This window comes from Ammospiza caudacuta, chromosome 6, assembly GCF_027887145.1.
Source record: "Ammospiza caudacuta isolate bAmmCau1 chromosome 6, bAmmCau1.pri, whole genome shotgun sequence".
NCBI lineage: Eukaryota > Metazoa > Chordata > Aves > Passeriformes > Passerellidae > Ammospiza > Ammospiza caudacuta.
The window spans coordinates 35,972,542-35,987,036 of record NC_080598.1 but is presented as its reverse complement, the minus strand read 5'-3'; the positions used below and the strand labels follow the sequence as shown (position 1 = coordinate 35,987,036).

At 37.9% G+C, this 14,495-nt stretch overlaps 1 protein-coding gene across 1 annotated transcript in view; it reads left to right on the top strand.

The window, feature by feature from the left end:
- Positions 1 to 4,713, top strand: part of CDIN1 (CDAN1 interacting nuclease 1) — a 124,212-nt gene extending 119,499 nt beyond the window's left edge. The window contains exons 11-12 of the mRNA XM_058806820.1: positions 1,879 to 2,029; positions 2,850 to 4,713. Of these exons, the coding sequence (XP_058662803.1) occupies positions 1,879 to 2,014 (136 nt within the window). The 3' untranslated portion in view covers positions 2,015 to 2,029; positions 2,850 to 4,713. The remainder of the gene's footprint in view (positions 1 to 1,878; positions 2,030 to 2,849) is intronic.
- The last annotated feature ends 9,782 nt before the right edge of the window (positions 4,714 to 14,495 follow it).

The following is a 14,495-nucleotide window of genomic DNA, read 5'->3' as shown; positions in this document are numbered from 1 at the left end:
TAGTATGTAAGAACATTCCCACCCAGTTACCCATTTCTGTATTTGCTTGATGTGGGAACAGATATGTCATCTGTGAAGTAACAGAAGTGGGGGCCCCTCCTGGATTAGCAAACTGCTGTCTCTCACCAGAGGCTCTGAGCATCAGTCCTTGGCCTCACTTGCCTTGGCCCCTCTCTCCTGCTTGGGTCTCTGGGCTTGCGGGTGCACTGAGGTTCTGCATGTTTTGGCCCCGCAGGAGCTTAAGCAATGGACAATGGAGAGAAGTCCATGGAAGATGAAATTGTTGGCCAACCAGACGAAATTAGGAATTGGGTATAGACAACATTGTTCTTCATATCAGCCACTTTTTAGTCTGTACTCTATTTATTACCAGGCATGTTAAGATATGTTACCTAGTACAACCAGATGTGTCAGAGTTTTAACCTTTCAACTTTCAAGTATCACCTTTCAGTTGCAAAAAGCATATTTATCAGTGTGGCCTCATCTATGCTGAGGGTAATTTACTCTGCCACTGAACTGTGGCCACTTGGAGGTTGAAGAGTAGTAGCCATAGACCAAAATGTTACAATGCTCTGCAGCAGTTTCAGGCAAAAGAGTACCACATCTAATTGAAACTGCAGGAGGAAGCCACAGGGGTTTCTTCTTCCTTTGATGCCTGTTCCATTACAGGAGCACATCAAATAGAGTTTTCTCCGCATTGTTGGAAAGAAACCACCCTCACGAAGCCAGTCTGGCACTAGCCATGGCTTTGAGTGTTTGTATTGTCTGCTCAGTGGACATTTAGGTTACCGTGCCTCCCCTCAGCACATATTTATTAAAATTAAATGTTAACAAAAATTGGCTACCATATTGGTTGAATCCTGAGTACAACTCTGCATGTAAACCATTACATGACATTCTATTGAACTTTTTCTTGTACAGACGGTACCTAACAGCTCATCCTGCACTGTTGGTTTTGGCAAGTTCACTACAGCATATAATAAATCAAGGAAAGAAAAAGCTTTTTGGCCTAATGTTGTACAGACTGCTGTAATGTTAGACTACAGAAAGCAGTTCTGTTTTTAGACATCCTTTTACTAACCCAACATTCATAATTTATGATTCCACTGTAAAATTCCTGCAACACTACACCAGAAGTAGTGCTGCCCTTTAATTAAGTGCTCTCAGTAGGAAAAACGTGAAACTGATGTGCAAAACATATCGCAGTACACAGTGATTGATAGTGATTACTTCTTTATGAACCCAGCCTGAAGGTCTGAACTTCCTGATGGGTAAAATAGTCCATGGGGCTACTTCCTGAGATTGCCTAGTGGGGATCAGTCAGAGTTAGCAATATCTGAGGAATTCCTGAGGCACATTTCAGAGCCATTACAACACAAACTTTCTGTTTCTTCTGAATTGTGCTTTATGTTAATAATTACCTGAATAATAGCTCATTGTAGAGATTATATTTTAAGGATTCATTGCTATCTTCATGGTATTATAATTTGAATGAACTGGGACATGTGTAAAACCTTGTATATTTAATGTCTGCATACACAAATCTATAAGAGCAGGGTGCATGTCAAAAGAGGTTTCTCTGTACATCACAGTTACTGAGTGTTATTTAGTATTTAATGCTAAATTAAAGGTATCTTTTACTGACATGTGCAGAAGATTCAAAATAAAAAACTGAAACACAGATGTGGATTCTGTGAGTCTCTAAATATCATTTTTATTCATGGAATCAGGTACTATTGACATGAGTGGCACATTCAAAATACTCCCTCCAATTTTGCAGTGAAGTTACCAGATTTGCGTTGGAATCACAGAGGTGGGAAATTGAAATTCCCCTAACACAGTTACATAAGTTCATTTTTCTTTTTTTTTGTTTGATAGATTTGGCCCTGGGTTAGTCATCTACTGGTACGGATTTATTGAAGAGCTGGACTGCCATCGTGAGCGTGGTATCCTGCTAAAAGACTGCTTCCCTACTGACATCGTGACTCTGCGGCACAGCATGGCTCAGCACTGATGTTGGGAGGAAGAGGTAAATCCGGAAGCAATTTTACTTTCCTGCAGTGTAAACTAATGGCAGCATCTGCCCTGAACTTCAGCTGAACTCCTGCTGCCTGCCCTTATGCTACTGCTGCTTTACACAAACATATCAAGAGTTTCTGTTTTGCTTCAGACCTCTGTTGTGATCAGCCAAAAAAGACAGACACAACCCACTCATTATCAGCAGTTCTGTCTCTGTCAAACAACTAGTTTCAAGATACTCATAATCTTCCTTCCTTCCGGATGGCTTCTTCAAGCATTCTAAACAAAGACAAAAATGCAGAGGCTGAAAGGTGGAGCTTTCAGTTCTTTTCCCTGTTACAGAGTCACCTATGAAATTAAGTGCTTTTTATGAATTCATTATGTGCTAGTGATGTGACTAAAACACCTACAGTGATGTGGAGCTTTGGTGAAAACTGTTGTTTTGGGGCTTAAAACAATATAAGGCAAAGCTGGCAAAGCCCAAGTGGCAAGAGAGGATCATGGCTGTTACAGTAAATAGCCAGATTTGGAGATAATAATTGGTGTATGTGTTTTGTCACTATCTGATTGTTAAAATCAACAATGGAATCCCAAGTTAACAGTTAAAAATAGGAGATTTTGAGAGGGGGTGAAAGCAAAGAACACAGCTTTTATTTTATGTATATAAGCTTGTGAAATATGGGGGTGGTGTGGGGGAGGCTTTATAAGTATTTTAAAGACTCAAAAATAACTCATGTTTTGTGTTTTTCTCTTCCTCACCCCCGGGGAATCTGTACCTAGGAATTTTTCTCTTAACTGACTAAGGAAGGAATCTCTCTTTACCCCTACAGGTACTGTAGCAAATTTCCGGCACACTGAAGTCCAAAAGAGCAACGTGCAGGAGCTTTCTATGTGACTTATTTCTGAAGGAGTTTACCATCCTGGTGTTCAAGAAGGGGAATTTAAAAAAGGACACAACAGTGCTTCATACTGGATCAGTTCCACAAGACAAATAAAGCACACAAATGGACTGAAACTTCCTGCGTACTTGTTTTCATGTAAGAACCTTGTTTTTCTCTTGTTAGAACCACCAAGATCAGAAGTTCATTGAGGTGGGTGCTGGCCCTTGGTGAATTTTTGAGTTCAGTCTCCTCTTCTTCCATCCACATCACCACTCAGAGGAGCAAGACTGGCTCTCAGGTTTGTGCTCTCAGACGTTTCCTAATGACAGTGGCTTGTTGGCCTTGACACACTTCAGCACTCTTCTCTGTGCCAGCTCTTACTCAGGAAAAGACAAAATATTTTAAAATGTCAGTGAGAGATTTGCCTGTATGCTCATCATGTTCAAATTTTCTGAGAAGAAGAGCTATGGATTCAGCTGTAGAAATAAAGGTCTGATAACAGTCTCCCTAAAGCACAAGTTGATGATCTTTTCCAGAAATAAAGGGTCTCTAAAATATTACAGTGCATATTCATCACCTTTTTTTTATTTGAAGTGATACATATGTTTTCAGAAATCGTGTGCAGACTTTTTAGAGTCTTGCCTTGAGTGGAAAGGGTATTAATCCTAATCAGGAGTTTTTCAGCTGCAGTTTTCAGATGCATACACAGTATTTTTATTTTTAATTTTTAATTTTCACCTTAATATTTTCAGGTAAGTTTTAGACAAGAGTTTATAATTTTGACAAATCTTTAATTTTCAAGAAAAATGTCTTTAATCTTCTAGTACTCTGTCCCTTGCTGCAGAGATAAACTAGTATAGCTCCAATGAGTTATTGTTGTATAGAGATGTTTTCCTGGGTTTGAATGTGTTACAGAGATTTGTTTTTAAAAAAGATTCAAGCACCTGTAACTCATTTGCATTCAGCTATTTAAGGTATTGTGCTGAGCTTATTTTACCTGACCAGCTGTAAGGTATCTGCCCATACAGGTTCACAGAAGCAGTCTGTGGATGTACCTGCCTGATGCTATGCACAACAGCTACATTTAGGGTGTTGCACCCCCTGGGACTTTTAACTATAGTTTAGGTTAGTGGAATGGGTAAAATTCAGCAAGAGAATAAAAAAGAAGGAATAACTGAACATTGTCATAGTAGAAAATTCAGAAGTAATGGTTGTCTGAGTGAAATGGGTTTTAAAGGCAAAGGGTATTTGTTTTAGCTACTGCATATGCTTTCTGTTGTATGAAATCATTTAAATCAGCTTTACATGATACAGTAATGCTGCTTTTTCTGTTTGAATAAATTAAATTTATCTGCACAGATGTTGAAAATTCTGCTAACCTTCATCAAAGCTTTGCTTTATTTGTTTTTACATTAAACAAATTTATGTGGAGAGACACAGATAAATCAGTTTAGGCTTATATTTGTGTACTTATTCTTCTACCTAATGCTGTGACATAACAGGTTGGAAAGCAGTACAGCTGTCTTTAATCAGAGCTTTGAACTCATCTTCATATATTGCCCACTTAAAGAATCTGAATAGAATGAGGATGAAATTAACCACAAAAGTCTATATACTGTACCAATTTCATTGCATGCTATCAAAAAAGCTTTGCTACTGCCAAAACTATGCTGTGTCACTATTTTAAATGCTGAAAGCAAAACATAAAAAAAATTAGGACTGTTTTGTTGTTACTGCTTGTATACTGAAAAAAAACCCTTTATTTGGCTATTTTCTCTGTTTATCAGATGTAAACAACAACTTTAATATTAAAGAGGAAGTCAATGCTGTTTGTTTGTGGGTTTTTTCTTGCTTTGGTTTTCTTAAACAATGTTGTGGCAATTAGAACATTAACATTAAAACCAAATTCAGCTTTATAGAGTATTCTGTAGAGTGTGCTAATGAATTATGCCAAGCCAGAAAACAGAAGTGAACATAAAACTGAATGATGTTCTCACTGGCATATATAGACTTGCAAGCATTCTGCTCTTACCACCACTGTTATAAGTCCTGTTCTGAGCTTTAGGAATGGATGTAATTGTACTGAGCAGGAAAGCAAAACTTCCTTGTAGAGGAGGAACAACACAATGGTGGGTCACACACTCTACTGTAGGAAGAAAACAGAGATTTTACCATTCCTATACTCTGGGGACACATTATTAGTATGAATTTCACAATCTTTCCCTAACGGCAGCTAAGAGCAGAAAAAGTTTTGTCTAAAGCTGATGAAAAGGGACCAAATGTCTTATTGTGCTTACCTCACTACATTAATGGTACTGGTAATTCATGAATAGTTTTCATCCTGTTCTGTTCTATTTGCTCATTCAAAAAGTCATTCTTTCCTGGTATTGGTTTTTAGATTTTTCCACCATCTAGACTACTACAAAAGACTGTGAATGCCTCTTTCCATTTTCCAGTCCTCCTCTTTTAGTGTTTGATCTTATTTTAACCATTTCACTTTTATTTACTCAATATCCTCCCATTTGCTCATATGTCCTCTTTGAAAAGTTTTCTACCATGTTTTCTAGCACCCACTTCTGTTTCTGTTACTACATCTGAAGAGTGCTGTTTCCATTTCTGTGTACATTTGAACTGACCAACCATGTAAAGCAATTTTGCTCTTACTCTAATTTAAATAGCAGCTCTGGATTCCAGGGAGATTGTCCCCAAAATTTCCATGTGGCTTTGCAATGGGGAGCGATTGTGATGCTCTTCATACTCTGGGTATGATACACAGGTAATTTCTGCAGGCTGGGAGTATTCACCAAACAGAGTACACTTAGTGCAAAATAATCACTCACTCCTCAACTGAGAGTACAGCTGTACAAAGGACTTAGTGCCTCTGTACTACTAGAAAATAGGCAAAGGAAATATTAGGAATTCAGCTGTTAAAGCATCTCTTTCATTAAGGAGTCTTGCCTTCTGTAACTTCATGCCTTGTTTGTGTGGTACTCCTGCAAGATCTGTTGAAGTTAAAGATTCATCTTTCCTCCTGTGGCAGCTCTGCTTGGTTCAGAGTGGAAAAGATGGCTTTCTCCCCATTTTCACATCACAGTCGATCTGGCAAGAGCTTGTGCATCCTACAGGATGTTGTTATTTACCAGAGTTGATAACAACTCCTCAAGGGTTAACAAAAAGAACACAGAATTTTACTTGATTCTTGGTGTTGCTTTGTCTGATAAGTCTTACAATAGATAGCTTCTTCTAAAGGGATCTTCTGCTGTTAGATGGTGAATACTGAACTAGGGTAACAGTTGTTAGAAACATGGGTTTGTTATTTCAAGGATGAGATAAATTACATTAGAACAAATGCAGCTCAAGTATCGATTTAATATTACAGAATTAAATGGGAGGCTGCTTGCAAAAACAATAAAAAATTCCTCCTATCATGTTATTCTAAGTCACAAAGGGTGATTTGTTGTGGATTTTCAGCTTATTCAGAAATAACCTTTTTATTACATTGACAAAAGAAGAAACCTCAAGGGCTTGCTCTTTACAGTGGTGTGATAGGAACCTAAAGTGTGCCTGTTGAAAAATGAACTAGCTAACAATGGGAGCTTGGCAGCAGCTTCACCATTTATAGAGAAAGCGTCTATCTAGTACGATCTGTATAAAATAGACCTCGCTTAGGTTAGGGAAAGGTCACAAGTTACACAAAGTTTGGGTAGTCTAAATGTGTTACTCAAAACGAACTCTCATGTGTACAGTAAATATTAATTGAACCTGTATTATTAAAAACATGCCAGGATTCAAAAGATTAAATAAGGAAGATGTAATTATGAGCTACATAATAAACAGAGCAGTTTTAGTTCCCCTTGTATTTTTTACTTTCCTGCTATTGTTTCATATATGGCTGTTATACAAAGAGCAGCTGAGGTCACCTACTATAAATTACAGGTTTCGTACAATAGTAATCTACCAAAATTATTCCTGAGCTGGATCAAAGAGCTTCAAAAGACTTTTCAAAAACTTTTCCACATAATAAAAGGACTCTATTTTGATGCCCTTTTCTTATGAGGATTTCTTGGTTTAGAGATGCATCTTAGAGTATTCAGCTGCTTGCGTTGATACAGTGATATTTGAACACACAGGATTTGCATAATTTGTTTGCAGCCTCAAATAAGCATGAAGTGGTAATATCAAAGCAACTCTTTAAATATATTACCTGGTGCATTTTTCAGGCTAAGTCTTTAAGTGATCTAAGTAAAAAAAAAATTGTTTGTGTGTTTATTTAAGGAAGCTAGCAAGATCTCAAGTCACATTTTGTATTTCTTCTGTTTACAAACATACAAATCCTATTTGCAATGATAACATTATTAAAAATTATAACAGTAATTCTTTGCAGCTCTCAGCTGGCATCATGTTCCTGCAGAGGATGCCTGCGTGCCCTCGCTCCTGGCCAGGCTTTCACCTAATGTGAACAATCCCATGTCATCTGCACAGATCCATAGATGTGGCACCGCGATGTCAGCGCAAAATGAAATGTCAATGCAGGCGTACGGAGACCGAGCAACGGTATTGAAACCATGTCAGTGCATATCTACAGAGACCACGTTACTCTGTCACTGTGGTTTTAGGAGGATCACTTTGAAATGTTAAAATGAAATGAAACTAAGTCAATTAGGTAATAACAATTGAGGTTCAGGGATTAATTGAGGGCCTAAGGTGAGCCAGTGGCCATTAACCCCAGCTAGTTATTAATTTTAGAGAAATAGAGAAATATCCTTGGCTAAGGTTATTGTCATTATTATTAGTGAGTTGTGGGAGTTTATTCCCTATATTGTGTAAATACCTTTTGCTGTTGCTTTTAATAGTGATACACAAAGTGGGATGTTAAAGGGTAGTTAAAGGCATATTAGTGCAAAGTTAAGGGTTTTTAGAAAGTGAATCTGCCCAATAGCAGACAACCACTTCTTTTTCATACAGACATTTAACAGATTTTTATTGATATCCAGCTGTCTGTAAACAGACAGATTTACTATAATGTATTTACCTCTGAGTAAGGAAGGAAAATAATACCAACATGGAGAAATACTCATTTACACAGCAACAACTATTTGCATGGCCCAAGTATTCACTGTTAACTTAAATCAGACATGAAAATTGGTCAAACAACAATTTTAAATAATTATTTTTGAAAGTACATAAACAAGGACCAAGTCAAGGTTATAAACTTTGTGCAAATTCAGGATTTCAGCGTACATGACTATAGCATTAGGACACAAATGTGTAATATATTATTCTTTTATAATTTCAATGAGAGATTCTTGCCAAGAGCAATGACTCTGTGGTTCAGCATGCCACACAACACATGAAGTCTGTCTGGGTCTCTGTCCTAAGGAGAGAAGGCAGGACACTAGATCAAAGGAATGCAATTGGTTTTTTTTTTAATATTTATTTATATTAATTTGTGTGTATTTTTATGTGATGATAATATAAAGCAAATATACACAAACATTATTTTTGCTGTTAATAAATACCAACTACCCTTTCTCTTACAGAAGTCCCTGATAGATATTTGCTTAGTATAAGTGAGTTGGTTGGTTTTTCTGTCTTCAGGAGAGGGCAGTAAATCAACTTTTTTTCTTGTTGTAGAAGGTGGTATCCCGTGTTTTTAATGTTGGTGAGAGCAGGAAGACATTTCTGCAAGTTAAGTGACAGTGATGTGGAGAGAGCATGACGTGGGAGAGGGGATGAGCTACACGTGGAGCAGCCCAGGCCCAGCCCTGCTGAGAGCCAGCAACTTTTGGAACTTGACCTGGACATGCTGGGGCTTCTGTCTCCAATGTGATGCTGCACAGTTGAGGTCTCGCCTCCCAAAGTGCCTCAGGGCGCTGAGAAGATTTCTGAAAGGTCTTTGAAACTCCTAGGAGGAAGAGTACTGTGAAAATGCAAGCTTTATTATGAGAGAACATCTTCCATTACAAATGGATTAAATTTTTTCTTGTTAATTTTCTTTTGCTTTTCCATAGCAAGCATTCATGCCACACTCCATTTTGTATTCTGCCTCAGCATGATAGCTTCATAATGAATGGAAAAACATAAAAATTAGTTTGATCGGTTTATTTCTATACACACTTTAAGGAGCCTTATATTAATGTGTTTGGCACTGCATTACATACAAATGATAAAATACACTTAGAAAAAAATAGTCTGGCTACACATCATAAAAAAAGTAGGCACAGCTGAGTCTCAAGACATACAGTTTCATCCTTCCTCTGAATCACAACTGTCTATACAGATCAGCTTAAATGTCTGCCTAATCTAGTCCTGAAAAACTGCAATGATGGAGATGTTTAGAAAGATGATGGGAATCCATTCCCCTACCCATCTTTATTTAGTTAGAATATTCCAATCTTATCCAAATAATTTTTTGCTGTAATAAGCATGTTACATCTCATCCAATTATAAATGCATATGGAGAGTAAATCTGGTATCTGCTTTATTTTTCTGACCATTTCTGTATTAATATTTACTCAAAAAAAACCACCTCAAACTCTTCCAGCATTTTTTCATATAAAGTTTTTAATGTTATAATAATATTTGTTACTTTATACATGTCTTATATTTTAGAAACCCATTATGTACAAGATTTCAGCAAATATGTTCCTTCAATGACAAGCTGGTATCTTCTATTTAGGCTGGACATCCAGATTCATCACAAATCCCGCATTTTTTTATCCTATTATTATTTTTCCTTCTTGCACATACTATTTGCTAGTGTATTTTTAGTTTTAACTTGCTGACTTCAAACTACTTCTGTGTTCTGTTTAGTTTGAATTTTAATCTCACCCTTTGGAAATAAATACTTGATTTGATTCACAAAGTTTTGAATGTGTAATTTGAAGTCAATGAGTTAAAGCATTCAGTATTTCAGGATTATTACAGAGTTTGATGGTTAGCTGTCACCAGTGAAATATAGAATAATGAGATATATCCATCATCAGATGTGCTCTTAAAACTTCTAACACCAGTCTTCATAGTCAGAAGACATGTGGCTTACTGCTCAGTTTGTGAAATAAAAATTTACTTAAACAAAATAAATAGTAGGAAAGAGTCTGCTAAGTGGAACATGCAGAAGCAACAACTTTTTTTGCTTAGGTTTACATTTGCCATGAAGGTCCAAATTCTCAATTCTCAAGTTGGCTTTATCATCTTAAAAGATTCTGTTACTACTAGTCCCGTTCCTCAGCTGTACTGACGAGCTCGTGCTGGCTTGCTGAAAAGTTGGAGGCTCCAGCTGACAGTTGTTTTCCTGTGCTTTCCTTTCATCCCAGCTTTTCTGTAAGGTTTGCTGAAGGCAGAGGAGAGGTTAAAGTTATTTGTGCTCCAGCAACCCACAGACCCTGGAAGCTCAGCAACATTTTCTGGCATGACAAGGAGATGTGTCATAAGAATGCAAGATATTGTCATAGATTTACTTTTGTCTTCCATTTGCCTAATCCATGCTATATTTGGCTTGAAACAGTCCTATCCATCTATGCTTTGCAAAGCTGTTTTATGCTCCTTGACCAGAGATACATAACTTACTCATAGCTGATGCTAACTACAGACAAAGAAGAAAATAGAGTATCTAATATTTGGGAAACAATGGGGAATTTTAATTACACCCCAGGCAGTGCCTGTTAGCTGAAAAAGTAACATGGAAGTGTGTATTTAGGGGGTGTTACACCCTTGCTACAGGGTGTAATTTTCAATTTCCCTGTTCCCATTTTACAAATTGCAGACCTTTCTCCATTCTTCAGTTACTCAGGCATAAGAACTTACACAAAGTGGTCAGTTTGTCAGAGCTCTGCCATGAGGACTCAGAAGCAAATTCTGTTGGATTTTTCTCATACTTACCCATCTCTGCCCCAGGTGTGCCTGGGGGGAGCTATGAGTCTGCTGATGGTTTTTTTCTTATCCTACCCAACATCACTCCATTGCTAGCCTAGATCAGAGACAGTCACCTGCTGCATCTGTGTTCAGCAGCACCGTGCTGATGGCTGAGCATTTACTCTCTTATTCTTCCACAGGGACTGGATTTTATTCAGCCTTGTTGGTTTTCTGCTTCTTGGCATGTTAGCAAGCTGGGTTTTCCAACATAAGGAAGGTGTTAAGGTCTCGTTCCTACTTTCTAGGACAACCCTTTAAAAGGTACAGTGACTTTTGCTAACACTGACAAAATGCCCATTTTGAGCTGTATGTGCTATGGCACAAGGATGGTAAGAGCCAGTACAGTGAGCAGCAAGTAGAAAAATATGTTTTTGTGCTTAAACAATTAGTTCAGAATTGCTTTACATTGCTCACTAATGAAACTGCTTCACACTCATCCTAAGTTTTCTCTCAATTTTTTTGTCTTTCAGTTCTAATTCCATTTTCCTTTAAAAATTGTGCTGTACTAGCCTTCTTGTTGTCTTTTCTACATTGTTCCTTTACACTGCTTGTGTCTGTCTGTTTCTTCTCCCAAAACTACTTGCTCCTTGTGCTAAGCCTGACTAAAGTTTCAGTGGCTGCTTCTGAAGAGAGGCAACCTGCAACCCCTGAAGGACAGCAGGGGGAAAGTGTCACCAGCTCACGTAGGTGACAGCTGCTCTTCATAGGTGACAGCTGCTCTTTGCCCAGTCCTGATTTGGAAGACACTCTCAAGATGCCACACCTTGCTGGGTCAGTACATAGGTGCCTTGTAACCCATGGAAAGCTTCTGCTGCTTTCAATAAAAGGCATCTTTAATCAAAATCCAGTGTGTTCTCCCAGCATACTCTTCTAGTTGTTTCTATGAAATTCACTTTTTTTGCTAGTTTCCAGTTTCAGTAATGAGGTTTTCTAGTATTCTCGCATTTATGCAGTTTTCACTGTTTTCTCTCATCTGATTCAATTTGCTAAATCTCCCCTAGTCCCTTTCCATGTGTTTCTAATTCAGGATTTAGAAAAATAGTATTCTTAGGGGCATAGTAGCCACCACATTTACAACAGTGAGACATCAGAACTCTCATGCACACAAGTTGTGTCTTTAAGCATGTTAGCTAGTGAAGTGCATTCCTGTGCTTCCCACTGATCTGGTAACAATGTGAGAACACAACTTCCTCTGTCTACTTAGCCCTGGGATGGCAAGCCCATAAGTGATGGCTTCCTGGTTTTATAAATACTGAAAGCCAAACAGCAAAGCATTTTCTGATTTCTTGGCCTCCATTTCCTTCAAAGATATCAAAAAATGTTTCCTGAATTCTTTGGCGAGGCGCATTCAATGTGAATCAGGAGCAAAGGAAAACAAAGGAAAGGACCTATCATAAGGATGAAATCCCAGGCTTGAATTCAAGCCTTGACAGTCCTGTGACAGAAGAACCAAACTGTACCTCTCTGTTTTGGTCAATGTAGTGTGTGTGTTTTATTACCTGGCTCTACAGAACTGAATCAGCAATAGGATTAGTCTTGACCTGGCTTTACATCTAAAAGCAGTTTTGCAGCATGTTTGCATTGTCTGCAGATGTACTCTAGATTTCTCACTGTCTCTCTCCTCATCGCTGCAGTGCTTTCTCTCAGCTCCACAGGTCCAGATTGAGAGGCAGCTTGTGAGACTGGTATACTTTGCTAGAAGCATTAATTGCCAATGTGCTAAAAATGAAGATACTTTTATAAAATTGTTTCATTGTCTGTTTTTTTTTTTAATCTTTCCACATTGTTCTCACTTTGGAAAGTTCCATTAATTCACACAACTTGTGATAATATTTGTGAAAAACATTTTCAATTCAGTTTATCTCCTCAAGTTGTGGTGCCAGGTCTCCTTCTGTGCTGTAAATTATCATTCCTTCAGTGACTTAAAAAACATTTAAGTATTTTCTGATCTACAATTATTAAAGCACTGGTGGTGCAATATAAAATTCAGCGCTTGAAGAAGGAACAGAGAGCCAATGGATACCTCTGCTTTGTATATGGCTCCTGCCAAAAACACTGAGCTATAGATACAACAAGAATATTGGCAAGGTTCAGATGTATCTGAGTGGCACAAAGTGTGCTGAATGGCAGATGAGCACACGGAGGGTGCACAGGCTTGTCAAGAAATAGGAGGTGTCTTTGAGCTGATAAAACCACCTCTGTGTGCCATCATTCATTCCATGAAATGAAACATACAGTACTGCTTGAATTTTTTTCACTTGAATCCAGTGACAAAAAGTTTATTACCAAGTACTGCACTACAAAAAACCCCACAACAGACAGTACCTCAGCTTCTGAGTTCCATGTATGTGTGTGCTTCTGTACTAAAGCATTTTGCTTTTTTTTTGTTTAAAATTTTTTTGGGGTTGGTTTTTTTAATTGGTTTTGTTTCCCACACAGTGTTCAAAGGCAATCTCATGCAACACAAACCAGAATGTTTACAGTGTGTTATTGTTCTTGTTGTGAACCCTGACTAAAGGAAGAGTGGGGTAGCTATATACTGAATCTGAAGAGGATTTTGCAGATAAATTACCACACACTTTTTGGTTGCCCCAAACAGTGCTGCAACTCAGTGCTGCTAGCAGCAAAAATTAGCAACTTTAATGTTTTAGGCTTATCTGAGCTCTGGAAAGTCTTACACATATCTCTTAGAAGTAATTTAGCTTTACCACTGATGTTCAGGGGAGAATATTGACCACTTAATTTAGAAAGACAGGGACTACAGTTTCTCAGCACTACTTGACAATCCATGCATTACAGCCTACAGTAGACACCTTGTTGCCATATCTTCCAAGAGATTAATTAAGAAATCATGAGTGGGATTTTGCTAGGGCAATCAGCAGCAACTTAACTCATTGCCTCAAGGCATCACTTGCCAATTATTCCAGCGGAATCTAACTTAAGTCAGTTTCCAAACACTTGAAAATCCCTATTCAGCTTTATAAGACTTCAATTTGAAATGAAAAGCAGCTGTATTTTTATTTACTTTTATCATAGACACAGACAGTTACATGGATGCTTTCAGTCAAGGAGAAGCGACTCGGTTGTATATGATTTTTTTTTCCAGTATAAAGCTTTTTCTTTTTTCTTTTTTTTCTTTTTTTTTCTTTTTTTTTTCTTTTTTTTTTTTTTTTAATCCAAACTGTTATTTAGCAGGAGATGTAGTAGATAGTAAGACAGAATCCCAGTGGGATGTTTACTGTTAGCAGAGCATTTGGAGTGGTTCCCAACAGAAAGAGCTTTAGTCAGTGATGCATATTGGAACACAAAACAGGTTTTACAAACTCTGCAAAGCTTCGAACTCCAAAGTATGAAATGCTGCTGAGCTGAGACAAGCACCAAGCAGATGCAGCATTGTGTTGTGTGGCTTAACTGTTCTGAGCACAGACATTTTAAACCCTTATTCAGGGGCCCCAGCTGCCCATGTCATTCCCTATAGGAGCTACCACCTGAGCAGGAGAATTTTAAACCAGCTCTGGACTGAACAGGAACCTGGAGGTTGACAGACTGACTCCAGCAGGAACAAGCTGGGGAGAGCTTTTTGCAAATTCTTTTTTCACCCTGAAACAGGAGTCTTTGTAAAGGACAAAGTGGTGTTTCCACCCACTTAAATCCAAACTCTTAAATGTTAGTGCCTACAAA